Raw genomic sequence first — 16983 nt, forward strand, 5'->3', positions numbered from 1 at the left:
ACAGCTTCTGTGCCCTTTGCAATCACCTACCCTCACATTTATTTTCAGCTTAACAACACCCTATACACCATATTACTCCTGCCAGCTCAACCTAGGGCTTTATTATTATTATCATCATCATTATCCTTTATACATTGTCAACATACAGTATAATACAGTAATTTACACAGTACATTCAGCTTTTCACATCTGCCCCAGTGGAGTTTGAAGTCTAATTTCCCTAGGCATTCTAACAGGCACACCAAGGTCAATTTGCAGGAGCTAATTAATCTGCCTATATCTTTTTTGGACTTGTGGAAGAAAATCTAAATGCATGTGACCAAACCTGGTCAGAATTGAGCCCAGGACATGCTGGTGCTTTTCTGGGTTCAATTCTGGCCAGGTATTGTAGTGTGATTTCTTTATACAGTACAAGAAATGAGAATAGAGAGTCAGTGAAGATTAATGACAGACAGAAACAATATGGGGCATTTTACGGTTAGTTGTGTTGTAATTGCCAGCTCTGGCAACAATAGAGGGTACTTGTATATTATTAAAGAAGCAAAGAATGCACTGTTTGTATTGCCCATAGGGTTTTCTTTATTTTCAAGAATCCTTTTAGACCATTTAATTGCTTTTTCTGTACCAAACTCAAAAGGCTACTGTATAAGCTGCATTATCCATGTATCAGTATATTTCACAAAATCTTTATTGTGTACTGTACCCCATCTACAATAGCTTGTCCCTTTTAAAAATATTATTAGGCAGTCCCCATTCGATACCCTGAATTACTTTTATTCCCTTTATTCAATAAATGAACTTATCATTGGACAAAAATGTGCTGCCTTTTTCCCACTTGTGTGTTTAATTAACTCGCATCGACCCTTCTATCAGCTCACATTGCTCTACCCATTAACTCACACTGACCCTTTTATTATCTCACACTGACCTTTCAATTAATGCACATGGACCCTTCAATCAGCTCCCATGGACCCTTCTATCAGCTTGCAGTGTCCTATTAACTCACATTGACCCTGCTTCCAGAATGCTGAGATAAAACAGCAGAATGGTGTACCACTAGTACGCAGGCCATGATATTAAAGGACCAGTAACACCAGAAAGTCAAAATATACTTTATACACATATATCCCTTTATCTAGCATCTGCAGATTAAATTATTTCTTGGCAGCAAAATTCCAATTTGGTATAAAACTGGATAAAATTCTGCCAAAAAGACCAGTTTTGCACAAACTGCCCAGCATCTGACCATGTGCTTAGGTCCAAATAAGCTGATTTCATGAAACTGCCAGGGATCATGCAGATTTCAAATGGACATTTTGTTAAATCAAGCCAACCATTGATTGTATTGGGATGTGTATGTATGTATGTAAATGTATAATTGGTATTAGACAGAGGTAATTGCCATGTTTACAGACCTGGGTATATATTGTCCAGTTTGGTTTGCAGTGTGTGTAGCATACAGACCATGAATTTGCCTTGTCAATGGCCAAAAAGGTAGAGGCCTGGGAAGGGTAACCAACTCTTTGGTTTCAGTCTGCAGATGGGGAGGAGAGCAATTTGACCCTGTAAATTAAAGTCATTAGGGGCAATTTAAAGTCAGTGTGCAAAGTGCATAAAACTTCCATTTGATCTTGAATTGCTGTAGGTCTTGGTCATCCATTTCTGTACGAGACCTGCGGTTTCCCCCAATGAATACAGCACAGTAGCAATGTATTCATTTATTTTACATTTAAGAACAGTGAATCAGAATTATTCTGCCTAAATGGTATTTGATGGCAGTTTGATGGAAACAGTATATGTTTATAAACAATGTTAGGGCTCCTTAAGGCATCTCTTTCTCATAAAGCGCCAAAGTGATTTTTCACTGCCTTGAGGCGCTTCATTGGTTTCGGTCGGCCCAGGCAATTTATAAAGCTTCAAAGAGTTTCCAGATGTTGGAATGAAGTTGAAGCTGTCAAGTAACAATGGGAATGTTGTCAGAGTAGTGAAATGTCATTGGAATTCCATGACCTTAGTAGTGTTTCAACTGCTTTGACCAGAAGATTGCCAGGAATGACAGTATTGATGATTATTTCTATAGACATCAGGCTACAGGTGTAAAAGAATGATTGACGCGGTATATAATGGTTAATCAAGTTGAAAAAATCGGTGCTGTGTAACAACTACAGGGTGTGCTATATTCAAATATATATTCTTGTTTTTGTTACTGGCTCTTTAAACTGTCAGACCTGTCTGGCAGCATCTCAGACATTTTACCTGTCCAATTAAAGACATGGTTTTTCCTAATTCCGCTGTCATGTAACATTTCTGTAAGTCAGTCTCCGTAGTACTTAACCCCTGTTACTGAGCTCCCTACATGCTCACAATGACCTTGCTGTAGCCCAGTGTTTAATCCCTCGCAGGTTGCCCTTTTCTATTGTTTCCCCAAATGTATTACCTCTCCGAAGCTTTCCTCTGCACTCTGATCTATTCAGACAACACGTGTCTGTCTCTCACATCCCACTTTTCCTTTTCATCTCCCATGAGATACATAGTGCTGAATTGTGGGTATAACACTGCTGCCGGCCCTTGAATCAGCAACCTGAATAGAGGTGTTAATAGATCAGAATTAATCTCTGACACTTCTCCTCTGCTCCTCATTCTTCCTCTAGGTGCAGTCACGTGTATAGCAGGAGCTGTCTAGCACTTAGAAATAAGTGGAATAAAATAGAATCCAAGGTTATTCTCTGCTATTCTTTCTACTTCATCAGAAGTGTGTTATAATAAATTGTGTTAATTAAGCAACACTCATAGTTCTTCGCCCTTCCCGTTCTATAACATACAGATCTGAATGCAACCCCTCGAGTGTGTTATGCTCTTTCTTTATTCCCATGTCACCTATTTGTGAACAGACTGTGAGCTGTGTGGGGTGCCTTTCTCCTGAGTCTCTTAATAATTACCACTTGATCTTTGACATATTTGTATATTTTTCAATTTACTATTTTCCTATATTGCATTGTTTCCTTTGACTGAACTATGAGTGCATTGTTAGAGATGAACAGTCAGTGCTGGATATAGAAGTACAGCATACATACACAGTATATTGTAATTAAAAGGGATTCTTCTGGCTCTCGTTCAGTTATTTCACCCTTGACCTCCATTAAGATCAATTGCATACAGCGATCCCCAAACTTTAGATCTGGCACTCCTAGTTGGGCAGGGGGGGGCAGCTTGCAGATCAATAAGGGTGAAACTCGGGTAGAATGGCTGAATAAGAATCTTACAATATGATTTATAGTGAATACTTATTTTCTAGATATTATTGGGACTACTAATGCTGAATGGTTGTTACAGTAAAGTTTCCTTTTATTGTGATACCTAGTTTAGAACTAAATGGGGATCCTCTTAATTTTTGGACTGTGAAGGGGCGGGTTCAACTTAAAATGTCTGAAACCCCTCATCTATATTAACCAGCATATGTAACGCATATATTATCTTACCAAATGAGAGAGAAAAAAATTCTGTGTATGCAGATTATTACATCGTGAGCTCCCCTGATTTTGATGGATTCTGTTCTCAAGCTAGCCTATGTCACTAGTACCCTGGCCTTGACAGCAGAGCCAAATGCTTTTGACTGTAAGAGCAGTTCTTTATTTTTCTGAGCTGTGGGGCGACGTTCTCCCACCAGTACCTCCTTCTCACTCCTGAACTCACGGGTTACATGTTCTCATGAACAAGTCTATGAAAATTCTTTTGTTTGGGGTTCGGACTCTTTGTGAGTTCAGAATCAAGTAAACTTTATTGTTTATTATGATCTCCGATAACTGAATTTCCATGACTCAAATATATATATATACATGTTCATATTTGAGTATATATATATATATATATATATATATATATATATATATATATATATATATATATATATAATATTTATATAATTTATTTTTGGTGTCTTTACAGAATATAGTTGGATATTCATTCTAGCGTTCTCTTTAAATTCCTTCTGTTGTCACTAGGGATTCACCGAATCCACTATTTTGGAGAGATGTCGCCGAATACCGAACTGAATCCTAATTTGCATATGCAAATTAAGGTGGAAAGCGGAAAAACAATTTTATTCCCTTGTTTTATGACAAAAAGTCACGTGATTTTCCTCCCTGCCCCTAATTTGCATATGCAAATTAGGATTCGGATTCGGTTTGGCTGGGCAGAAGGATTCGGCCGAATCCGAATCCTGCTGGAAAAGGCCGAATCCTGGCTGAATCCCGAACCGAATCCTGGATTCCTTGCATCCCTAGTTGTCACAGTGGTCAATCATGTGCAAGAAAGGCCCTGGTGACATTAACAACACAAAAGATATATGAGCAATCTTATAATGGAAGCAAACTATCTCACACACTCAAGGTGCAATTCTAGCATATGAGATTTTTTTTGCATCATTAAACTTCAATATGTGCTCTGCTTTGGTGGCGGCGTCTCTCCTTCTCCTTAGGTACGTTAACTAAGCTGTGGTTGAAATTGCAGGTCAAGGCTATCAGATTTTATTACCAGCTGTCAAAGCTCTCCTCAGTCGCTGAGTGGGTGCGTTCGTGATAACTATGCAGCTTGCCTAGGGGCCTATGCAGGAATAATTGGTGAGTTCTCTCTTTTTCTGTTTCAACAATAATGTATGACTTAAATGTGTGCTTGGTTCTAAATGTATTACAATGACTCCATCCCTCTTCTTTTAGGATTTGACGTGGCCCTAAACTTCTTGGATTCCGACCCTCACTCCTTTTCCATCGGGCCCTGGTGTTCATGCAGTGGAAGTGGAGATCAGGAGACATGGTGTGAGAGATACCTCAAGGAGTTCACACAAAACCGCTGCTTGAGTGAGTGAGAGAACCTGTTTGCCTCCAACATAGAGAAGGCATTGTGATGAAGTTAGCACAGCAACAATGTCTGTTGGGAGTTTGTGTTAATAAAAATAGCAGAATTTTGACTTGGGTACAAGGGATGTGCAGTTAGGAAGGCTACAGGGAGGTTCTTCAATATGAGATGGCAGTCATTATTATATTGACCTGTGCCAGTATTTTGAAGATCTGAGAACATTAGACATTCAACATACAATAAATAGATTTTGTTGTTACGTGGTAAGAGGTTTGTTCTGTTTCAGTAACCCCATATACAATCTTTCTGGTGCCACTAAAGTAATTGTCAGTGGTTGATATGTGTTTGGGCAAAGTTATGCCCATGGATATGGTTGATAATAACCAGTTTCAATAAAGGGGCACACAGAGAACACCCCTAAAATAGGACTGTATAGATTTCAAGGCAGCCATGCACAGTATCTTTATCTTTAAGGCTAAATATGGTAAAGGTGGTTGTTGGTAAGTGACCTATGTTTTACATTCGCCCCTATTTATTGCAAGTAGAGCTTGTTCAACATCCATGTTGCTGTTGTTAAATTTGAATGGTGAATATTCTAAACGTCTAGGGGTCCTGAACCTTTTCTACTATGTTCATATGTGAAAAGTTTTGGGGAAGCACACAGGCATGAAAAAAAGGCCCTGACGGTTGCCAAGTAAGTGCTTTGCCTGACAATTGTGTAACCTCATGTGAACTGCCAGCTTTAGGGAACTCTTTTTGAAGTACAGTTGTATCCCCAGCCAGGATTAAAAAATGAGAACCTGCTTTAAAGCCACTAGGAGCAACATCAAAGAGGGCGGTGAGCAACATGTTGAGACACTTGTTAGAGATCAGTGGTCTAGATGCATACAGAGTGGTCTAGTCCCTACCTGTAACCACTTCTTAGTTGGTTACACACCATAAAAGTAGATAAATGTTTCTTGAGTAATTAGGGAATATGTGTGTTACTATTTCCTGAATAGCAGGCAATATAACCTGAAGACTCCAGTAAGTGAATGGCAGATACCTGAATTTGACTAACAATGAGAAAAAAAATGTAGCCTTTGAAAAACCAGGTCTCCAGACCTCCATTAAATGAAGGATGTGTAGAAAATGACTATTCTGCACTGGAGACAATGGAGCTATGCTAAATTCAATTTTCCTAACTATCTTGCACTACAGGGGAAATCTGCTCACCTTATCAGATCAGTCAGCTGATTCTACTGGGTCTACTCAATGGGAAAAAGACCAGAAACCATAATAAAATAATTTGTATTCTGTGGTGTACAAGAACAGAGCCAGTGTCAGAAAGAGATATATTGTATGACAGTTGCAAGTTCATCAGATGTTCAATAACTGTCTCTGGGCTCTCCCTCCCTCTTGGTTTTCCAAAGACTGAAATTCTGCGCCCTCAACCTGCTTTGTTAGCAAGATCATATACTGTATGTTTCCAATCCTTGCCAATATTTGCACAATCTCCACTGTATGTCTCTGTGTCAGTGTAGCATTGTAGGCATAAGTGTATGTGGTCAAGCCTGTCTACCCTGCTACAACTACTTATTAGTTTAAATAGAATGTCCGTCTCTTTTAATTATGTTAATATTAAGATTGAAAATACAGATCCATCAAGTTCAACTGTTTGTCTAAATGAAACCTGCCTAACTGCTAGGTGATCCAAAATAGGCTAAACATCTATCTGAAGCCCCTCCAACTTGCCTAATAGGGGGAGACAATTCCTTCCTGACTCCAAGATAGGCACTGGACCAGTCCCTGGATCATCTGGTACTATGAGCTATCTTCCATAACCTGTATTCCCTCCCTTGCTAGAAAGCCATACAACCCCCTTCTTAAAGCTATCTAATGTATCAGCCTATTAGACTGATTCAGGGAGAGAATGCCACAACTTAACAGCCCTCACTATAAAAAACCCTTTCCGAATATTGAGATGGAACCTCCTTTCTTCTGACTGGAATAGATGGCCTTGCATATGCTGGACGGACCTATTGATGAATAAAGCAACAAAGACTTTATTATATGGTCCCTATATATATATATATATATATATATATATATATATATATATATATATATATATATATATATATATATATATATATATATATATATATATATATATATATATATATATATTAACAGCCTAAACCAGGGCTAGAACTAGGGGTAGGCAGAAGGTGCATGTGTCTAGGGCACAACAGAATCAAATTTGTTTGACATGACCTATCCTTCATAAAGCCATGCTGATTCCTACTCATGCCAGTCACCAGAACATCATCTTGAATGACAATAGAGAATCTCATTTGCCTTTATTTTGCTTCCTTGGACATTTGTAATAATATATGGCCACTTCAAGCATTTGCACCAACATCACTAATAAAGACATATATATACGACCTATATGTACCCACCCTATTCAAATTGACCTAAGTATAAGTATACTAATGAAGTTTCGCTAGGCAGAAATGAACGCTAGGAAATGTTCTTGCTGACTAATTTTCCCTGGTGAAACTGCAGGACGTAACTTCGCATTTTGATGAATTAGCGTTTGCGCTGCAAATTGCCGTCGGACAAAGTGACGCAAAGTGTGGTGGAGCCTTCTCAGGCCCTTTATTGAATTTCCCCCCAAGTGTCCCTGCAGATACAATTATCTCTCACACCCTTCCCCGGGTATAAAACTAGTTATAAAATGAAGTGAACACTGACATCCACCTCATATCCATGGCCGTTATATATGTTTCGGATGATTGGCAATATAAATGTCATTCATCATTAAACCTCTGGGCCTTCTTTACCAACAGTTGGTACATTCATATTTTGTTCTTTTTAGCAGAAAAATTTAGTAAAAATATGTTTATCAGTAACACTTTCCCACCATCATTCTTGAATCATACACCCATCTATACACCTATGGGCATTTTAGTACTGGTGCCATCTCAGCAATACAACCTTATGGGTGGGTTACAGACACATTTATATATATATATATATACAGTATATATTGGTTTAGTACAGAGGTATTCTGCAGCCGGAAGCAGCCAGTTTCCTACTGAGTTCCCACTGGATGATTGATTGTCTGCAACTCTGAGATGATACAAATGGAAATGCAGTCCAGACCACAAGATTAGTCTGGCCATGTGGGTGCCCACCGCCGGTTATAGTCCAGGCACTCTTAGCCGTAATGGAATTAGAAACAAGGATAGACAGATCAACACAGAGAACCATGCTCATGTATGTGCCATATAAATAGTGACAAGTGGACCCTCTGCTGGGCAATTAAAACCAGATATTCAGATACCCTTAGATAAAATAAAGTTTACCCAATCTCAACTGTCAAGCTTGATACAGATATGTAATACATGTGTGTTTACCCATCCCAGACTGCAGCCTTTGCCAACATATACATGGGCTTACGTGTTTGTATCATCTGCATTCAATTAGTGAAGTTTTTACTCTTTAAACTCTAATGAAGTACTACCAAAAGTGGCCTTTATCATTGAAGATCAGAGGTAGAAGTTTTTAATGATTTTTCAGAATGATAAATGTTGGTGAGGTGCAGAGTCATTGTTTGCAGATATAACAGTGGGTGTGCAGTGATCATGGTTGAAGTATATATTCAGGGTTGTCTTTATTGTGGTAGGGCCTGATTAAAAATATTTATAGATCAGGTGCCAATGCACAACAATTCTCAGGACCAGTGGGAGTGAGGTGATGATGATGAACAGAGAGTGGGAAGGGGGCAACAAGTCAAGGGCAAGCAGAAGAAGTATATATATATCTAGCCCCCCACCCTATCATTGCACACTCTATCGTTGCCTCTTCTGTCTACCCCTAATCCCAGCCCTGTCCAGTAGTTTGGACAACAAATCCTGTCCTACTCTTGCCACATCTTGACATTTACAACTTCTGCTCTGCAGGGCCCCACACTACGCATGACCCAGGTAGCTGCCCATATTTGCACTTATTAAAGAAAGATCTTGGTGTAGGTATATTGCTCTTCTCTATACACCCCATTAAATATTTGTGAAACTCATCTCCCTGCACCTGTCTTGTCAACCAAGATAGATGGAAGTAAAGATGGCCATAGTGCAGATTAAACGACCGATCGCCATTGTAAGAAAAATGACGGGACAATCCGCACACAGTCTGAAAATCATATAAAATAATTTTTCATGCAACTTTATATTTGTGTCTTTGATTAAGATGGATGCTGGTCTGTCTGTGACACCAGAAATAATGGTATATCTGTTGTGTTAAAAAATGTGTACTTTGGAGACAGTGGATAGCGTCATGTAAGGAAAAACACATTTGTATACTGATACACTATAATGTTTTGCAGGAAATGCAATTCTGGCATTTGGGAATGGCACGGATGTAGTACATAGACAGAGTGTGACCAGCTCACCCCACACCACAATCACCCCAAAAGTGGAGGCAAGTAATGTTCTTCCAGATAATCAGAGTGACAGCAATATCATGCCCGAGGTTGACCATGGCATCTGCACATCCTTCAAGGTAAGAAGAAGGTAGCAGGATGGGTGGGTAAACTTCTAACTTCACTTATCATTAAAAATGAAAGCCCTTGGAATGAGGGGTGGGGGAGCTTGATGTAGGAGTCATAAGGATGGTAAGTGGATGACACTGGTTTTAATTTCTGCTGAGACGTGCAACGAAATTGGTTAGGACGGAAGACTTAAATTATGAGGGTAGACTGTCAAGCTTGGGGTTGTTTTCTCTGGAAAAAAGGCGCTTGCGAGGGGACATGATTACACTTTACAAGTACATTAGAGGACATTATAGACAAATGGCAGGGGCCCTTTTTACCCATAAAGAGGATCACCGTACCAGAGGCCACCCCTTTAGACTAGAAGAAAAGAACTTTCATTTGAAGCAACGTAGGGGGTTCTTCACAGTCAAGGACAGTGAGGTTGTGGAATGCACTGCCGGGTGATGTTGTGATGGCTGATTCAGTTACTGCCTTTAAGAATGGCTTGGATGATTTTTTGGACAGACATAATATCAAAGGCTATTGTGACACTAAGCTCTATAGTTAGTATAGGTATGGGTAGATAGAATTTAATTAAAAGTAGAGAGGGGTGTATGTATGGATGCTGGGTTTTCATTTGGAGGGGTTGAACTTGATGGACTTTGTCTTTTTTCAACCCAATTTAACTATGTAACTATGTAACTATGTAACTATGTAACTATGATTAATAGAATCTTTCCCACCAGAGGGTTATGGCTGTATAGTCTAAGGATGAGTTTGATGTGTGTTTTCCTTTCCTGCAGGAGGTAAAGAATAGCAGCTCTCCACAACTCATAATATGTGTCTCTGAGGTAAAGTATAAACAGGACTGTTGAACCTTCTTCTTGTAATTGGCTAGTGGTCTTCTTAGGTACCAAGTGTGTGTATAAAATCGGGTTTAGGTCAATATCAGAACAAAGGGCCTCTAGTTTGAAAATCCTCTTCTGCTTTGGAATTTCCCACTATTCAACAATTCAGTCACTAGGTTATAAAAATTCAAATAAACATACATTTTTGTTAAGTTGAGGTACAGGGAGCTGCCCCATTTTAGTTTTTATGGATTCCCATATTTTGTTTATTTGTGGCTGCTGATGGAGGGTCTATCTAACAACCAGTGTGAATATGGTCTCCTCTGAGGGCCATAACCAGCGTGGTTCCAGCAGCACCCAATTCATGATGATATTATAATATATTAGGGGTAATTTACACGCACAAGTGCAGTTGAGGCCATGCTAAATTGCCTACAGACATTGCAGGAAAACCCCCATTTACTAAATGTATGTGTACGCATCATTTTGACAACGAGTGCCATAAATGATGCCAACTGCGATGAATTTTTGACACATCTGCTGCAATGGCATCTCTCCCTTATGGTCGCAGTGCCACTGGAATTATTGGGAAAAACACTCCATTGTAGTGTTTGCATATAAAAGTGCAGTTTGCACTTGTGAGTCATAAAAGATGCCTGTTAACTGCTTTGGGGACTAAATATGATCATGATAGTTCTCGTTGGAGGCTGTGGCCGAGCCTTGCCTTTTACTTTACTTGTTAGAGGTTCATTATTGTATAATGCTTAAGTCATGAGTTGCACTGTGGGTATTTTATTTTCTTTTTGCAGTCCCAGCGCAACATGCCCAATTTGAGGACAGATGAGGAAAGCCACTCTGGGACACCGCAACTCCAAGCATCAGTTGTATTCATCAGTTTCACTCTTCTTTGCCATTTGTCTTTGTCCTAAAGCTTCCTGATGATTGGATATAATGTCCCTGTCAAAGGACTAAGCCCCCAATCTTTATTCATCAAAGGGCCTCTGTGAAATTGACGACACTCATAAGGCGAATGAGGAGCCACTTCTCTAGGAAAGAGGGGAGGGACAGAAACAAATCAGATGTAAAGTTTAATGTAGATTCACCAAATTTTGCTTGTTGGGAAATGTTTCCTAACTGACCAATGTACATATTGACAATTCAAATAATATGAATATGTGAACATCATGTATACGTACGTTGTTTGTAAATCGGACTGTAAGAGTACCAATGTAAAGAAAGGGAAAGGAGTAATTGATAGAGGAATTCTTTACACACCTTGTCTAGATGTATGTCTAATGGATAAATACTTTGCAGTTTTTATTGGTGCTGGGAAGTTATGGACCTTGTGTTGTTTTTGGCAAGACAAGTGTGTAAAGGTTCTTCAGGTTTATGGCAGGAGTGTGTAATGGGTTTTCACGTTTAAATAGAAAACATATATTTGGAGTGATGGTCCTTCTCTTTTGTAGGGGCATTGGAAAGGTGCTCTATATACATCTATGATTTGAGATAGGAGAGAGTGTGCTGGCATGATGTTCTGCTGGACAGGGCACAGTATAGTCATAAAGGACAAGCCAACTGGAAGAGAAATGTTATAGGAGAGATGAGAAAGTAAAGAAGAGAAATGACAAAAACTCTGGATGGAGATTGTTTATTAGGTGCCTCTTTCTGTGCATCTTTTGCTGTATATATCCCTAAATATTTATAATGTTTTCTGGAATTGCATTTTTCTTCATTTTATGAATTAAAATGTGTTGATCCTGTAGTCTCATTCATTCTTTACCCTCATAGGACAGTTAAGTACCTTGCTTACTACACAAAAACGAGCGGGAAGGGGCCCGGTTACAGCCTTCCCAGATCCATGGGTAAATACAGTGTTCCCTTTATTTCCTAAAACCAAGGCTCCTTCACCTTACATGCTATGCTCAACATTGAGGAAACATTTTGCCCAATGAGCCTTTACATTCTAGCCGTCGGGAAGGCAGTTCAGGGAGATTAGTCGCCCAAAGAAGAAATGATTTGCCTCTGGGCGACTAATCACCCGAAATAGCAGCGTGTGTCTCTGCCCTTGGGGGGGGGGGGTTAGAGGGATGAAAAAGGGTGGAGGAGTGTGTTTGCATGTAAAGCCTGAATTAATGCCATGCACTAAATAAATAACCATTGACGGCACTGGGGAGAGGGTGGAATCCCTATGGGTAGAGATTTCAACCAAGCAAAAGTTTACAAAGAAAAATATCATTGGTGTATGCTATAAACCACCTCATATAAGTGACGAGAATGAAGTCCAGCTACTTTTACAAATACAAGTGGCCTCACAACTAGGTCAAGTTATTACTATGGGTGACTTCAATTATCCAGACATTGACTGGGGTTGCCAAGCCAGAAGAAGCTAAAAGGTTTGTAAATATGCTGAATGACAACTTTTATTTCAGCTCGTTTAAGAACCAAATAGGAATAACTCTCTTTTGGATTTTGTAATAACTAATAATACCAAATTTATCTCTAGCATTTGTGTGGGTGAGCATTTAGGGAATAGTGATCATAACATTTTTCTCCTTTGAGATTTTATTGCAGAAGCAACTCTATAAGGGAGTAACTAAAACACTAAATTTCAGACGTGCAAACTTTGACAGTATAAGGGCATCTCTGCAACATATTAAGTGGGAAATGCTTTTCACAGGGTTAAACACAAAACAAAAATGGAACTTGATGAGAACAGAAAACAAAGAGATTCTGAACTGAGGAACCAGTTAATGAAGGTTTCCTTCTTAATAGTCCCAGTCCTAGTGATACAACTAATGTTGCATGGTTCACACATGAAGAAATTCAAAAGAGACTAGAACATGTTAAGATAAACAAAGGTCTGGGATTGTATTGTATTCATCCCAGGGTATTTAGAGAGTTTAGCACTGTGATTGCCAAACCTCTTTATTTAATCTTTTAAGATTAATTTAGGTCTGGCACGGTGCCAAGAGACTGACATATTGCTAATTGCAGCAAAAAGGGATCCTGTTCTCAGCCTCAAAACTATAGGCCAGTTAGTCTGACATCAATGATAGTAAAGCTTTTCTAACGGGATAAGGACTTCATAGCAAATCACAATACTATGAGTTTGTGCCACCATGGTTTTATGAGTAATAGATCTTGTCAGACTAATTTAATTTCTTTTTATGAGAAGGTGAGCAGGGACTTAATTTCTGGGAAGGCAGTGGATGTGATTTACTTAGAATTTGCTAAAGTATTTGATACAGTGCCACACAGAAGGTTACTTATACCCAGAAAAAAACAGCCATTTTGGAACACAAAACACTAACACATTTTTGTTGGATTGTGATTCTAAAAGTCTTGTTTTAAATATCAGCTCAACATTTTCTCAGGTAAAATACCTTAAGTTGTGGTTTTAACACCGTTACAACTGTGAGGACAAAAATACTACCTTAGAGCTGCCATAGCATTAAGGGGCCCATTCACTAAGTTCGAGTGAAGGAATAGAAGGAAAAAAAACTTCGAATTTCGAAGTGTTGTGTGGCTACTTCGACCATCGAATGTGTTACTTCGACTTCGAATCGAACGATTCAAACTAAAAATCGTTCGACTATTCGACCATTTGATAGTCGAAGTACTGTCTCCTTAAGAATAAACTTCGACCCCCTAGTTCGCCACCTAAAAGCTAACAAAGTCAATGTTAGCCTATGGGGAAGGTCCCCATAGGCTTTCCAAGTTTTTTTCTGATCGAAGTATAATCCTTCGATCGATGGATTAAAATCCTTCGAATTATTCGAAGGATTTAATCGTTTGATCGAACGAATTGCGCAAAATCCTTCGACTTTGATATTCGACGTTGAAGGATTTTAATTTGCCAGTCGAATATCGAGGGTTAATTAACCCTCGATATTCGACCCTTAATACATCTGCCCCTAAATGTAGTGCATAAACCGAAAAAAAATGTCAGGGCCACATCACTGTCCTGTCCGACAGGACATTCGACGTTGAAGGATATTAATTTGCCAGTCGAATATCGAGGGTTAATTCAACATCCGATATTCGACGTTGAAGGATTTTAATTTGCCAGTCGAATATCGAGGGTTAATTAACCCTCGATATTCGACCCTTAATACATCTGCCCCTAAATGTAGTGCATAAAACGAAAAAAAATGTCAGGGCCACATCACTGTCTTGTCCGAGGCCAAGTGACCTGTGATAGATGGCAAAATAAAGATATCTATTGACTAATACATTATCAATACTCCATTTGCTCCATGTATACTGAGTGACTCTGCAGAGCACAAATGGAGTATTGATCGGCCATTTGTATTATGTCAACGAAAAGGGACTATTGATAGGTTACAATTTGCCAGAGCAACAAATCTCTTGGTAATCAGTTCTGAGAACCTTATTTTGGCATCTGTTTTCAGCAAAGAACTGCATCTATGGAGAGCTTGTTTTCTTCTTATGTCTTAACTTCTAAAGCTCTTGCAGGTAAAGGAATGACTTTGAAGCTAAAGCATTGCAGGCTGCAACATCTGCACATTATGTGAGCTATATATGAAGGAGACAGATAAACATTCCAGTCTCTATATATAACGTGGGAAGAGATGCATTGTGTAGGAAAGGAAAATCAATATTCTTATTGGCCATCAAAATCCATCAGTTGTTGGTAGAGTTTTCATTGGAGAATGATTTACTTTTATCGCAATATTTCATAGAAAAAGCACACGCAAGCATTTGTATGTGTTCGAAAATGAAAAGCCTCTCTATGAAATCTTGGAACTCATCTATAGATGGTGGGAAATTGGGCTAATTGTAGCCCTTTTAATAAGAAGTTAAGCATTTCAGATGGTCTTTAGATGTTCTCCAGACCATGTTCCTCTGTTTTCCAGATCATGTTCTTCAGATGTTCTTCAGATCATGTTCTCCAGACCTGGCAAAATCCATTATTTTCTACAGGAGGCTTAAGATTTGGCTTTTGGCAAAATGATAGTGATAGTATAATTAAAAAAATCTAAATTTCAAAAAACTGCTAGGCAAGTAAAGCAATGTTATAGAAGTAATACAATTTCATTATTGTTTTAATGTAATACTAGTACCAATATAGTCAGTTTTCAGCATTTTTTTGCCAAACAAGCTTTATAAATGGTTAGTTCCTCAAATGAATTGTGCCTATGATTTAGTGCCCAGGCGCACAAAACGCGTCACGCATAATTGTTTTAGATGGATAAAGAAAATTAAGTTTTAACTGCATCCGACTGATGGAAGGTACTGTATGTGAAAAGCCACTTTTGATTTGATGCTATATGCTCCCACAAGCTATAGTTTTTGGGGCTTTTCACACCTGGACTACTCCTTGACTATGGTGAGCTTTTATTTGATTATGTGACTGTGTTACTTGCTTCCCTGAATATTTTATACAACAGGTCTGGGGATTTTTCACCTCTGCCAGTATTACTATTGGGTAAGAGTCTTTACTGATGTTCTACTCTTTGTACTCTCTGGCTGACCCTAGTTTTATTACTCTATTTCATTACTCTATAGCAGTATAAAGTTTAATTTTTAGAATTAAACAAGGAATTTCCCAGGGAAATAGATTGCTACCGTACCTTTATTCTGATACAGAGTAGTGATGGGCGAATTTTGCTTCGTAGAAAAATTCGCAAATTTCCCACGAAATTTGAGAAACTGCGTCCAAAATGTTTTGCAGTTGGCAAATTTTTGCAGGAGTTGTGCAAATTTATTCGCCAGCGGCAAAACGCAGAAACTTGCCGCGAATTTATTTGCTCATCACTAATACAGAGCTACTTATTGAATATAAAAAGTTCCATAGTTAGAGAATAGTCAAGAGCAAATACCCCCTATTCCCAATCCTAAAACTGTCCCAGCATATTGCTAAATACAGGAGAAGCGAGTGCCACATTTTAACGTATCTAAGTGGTTACTTGGGAAACAGCATTTATCTTGAACAGAAAAAAAAAGTAGTGAATTTGATGGCCAGAGAAATAACTGATGATATCAGAGAATGGAAAGTACATGGAAATAGCAAAATGTTACTGAGATCCCATTATTTCTTTATCACATTACTGACCTCGCTAACATTCTCAATAAGGAGGAACGTTTCAAGGATTTGTTTCTGGCATTTTGCTACCAACAAATTCTTCTGCCTCACGTTAAAAATAAAAAATCATATATTTTTGGGTCAGGAGATATTTCTTAAAATGTTCATAGAAAAAAAAGGTATTTGTCTTATGAATAAGCCAAAGTGCTTGAAAAAGTATGTTGAGTAAAAGTGGAACATTTTTATTTATTTATAGTAAAATTTTACTTTTGAGAATATTACACATATATATATATAGACTTTGGGAAGCTGATTTTTCAAAAAACTAAATATGGTTTATTGAATTAAAAAGAAATCTCAAATTTGCATCTATTTATTAAAAAAAGGAAAACTATTATATTAACATTGCAGTAAAACGTCAATAGATCTGCCCCTTAATGTTTCAGTCCCTGCCCAATACACGATGAATAATGTGAGTTATTCAGAAAGCTCCGAATTATGGGAAAGTTGTCTCCTATAGACTCCATTTTAATCAAATAATTCAAAATTTTAAAATAGATTTCCTTTTTCTCTGTATAAATAAAACCGTTCCACGATCTTTATCCCAAATAATATATAATCAATCCTTATTGGTGGGAAATTGGGTTAACTTAAATTATTTTCTAGCAATACCCCTTATTTGGAAAACTCCAGGTGTCGAGCATTCTGGATAACAG

At 38.3% G+C, this 16983-nt stretch overlaps 1 protein-coding gene across 1 annotated transcript in view; it reads left to right on the forward strand.

Moving 5' to 3' along the window:
• gfra2.S (GDNF family receptor alpha 2 S homeolog) overlaps window positions 1-11983 on the forward strand; it is a 35496-nt gene extending 23513 nt beyond the window's left edge. The window contains exons 5-9 of the mRNA XM_041588102.1: window positions 4510-4619; window positions 4716-4856; window positions 9227-9402; window positions 10177-10224; window positions 11031-11983. Coding sequence (XP_041444036.1) covers window positions 4510-4619; window positions 4716-4856; window positions 9227-9402; window positions 10177-10224; window positions 11031-11150 — 595 coding nt within the window. The 3' untranslated portion in view covers window positions 11151-11983. The remainder of the gene's footprint in view (window positions 1-4509; window positions 4620-4715; window positions 4857-9226; window positions 9403-10176; window positions 10225-11030) is intronic.
• The last annotated feature ends 5000 nt before the right edge of the window (window positions 11984-16983 follow it).

This window comes from Xenopus laevis, chromosome 3S, assembly GCF_017654675.1.
Source record: "Xenopus laevis strain J_2021 chromosome 3S, Xenopus_laevis_v10.1, whole genome shotgun sequence".
Taxonomy (NCBI): domain Eukaryota; kingdom Metazoa; phylum Chordata; class Amphibia; order Anura; family Pipidae; genus Xenopus; species Xenopus laevis.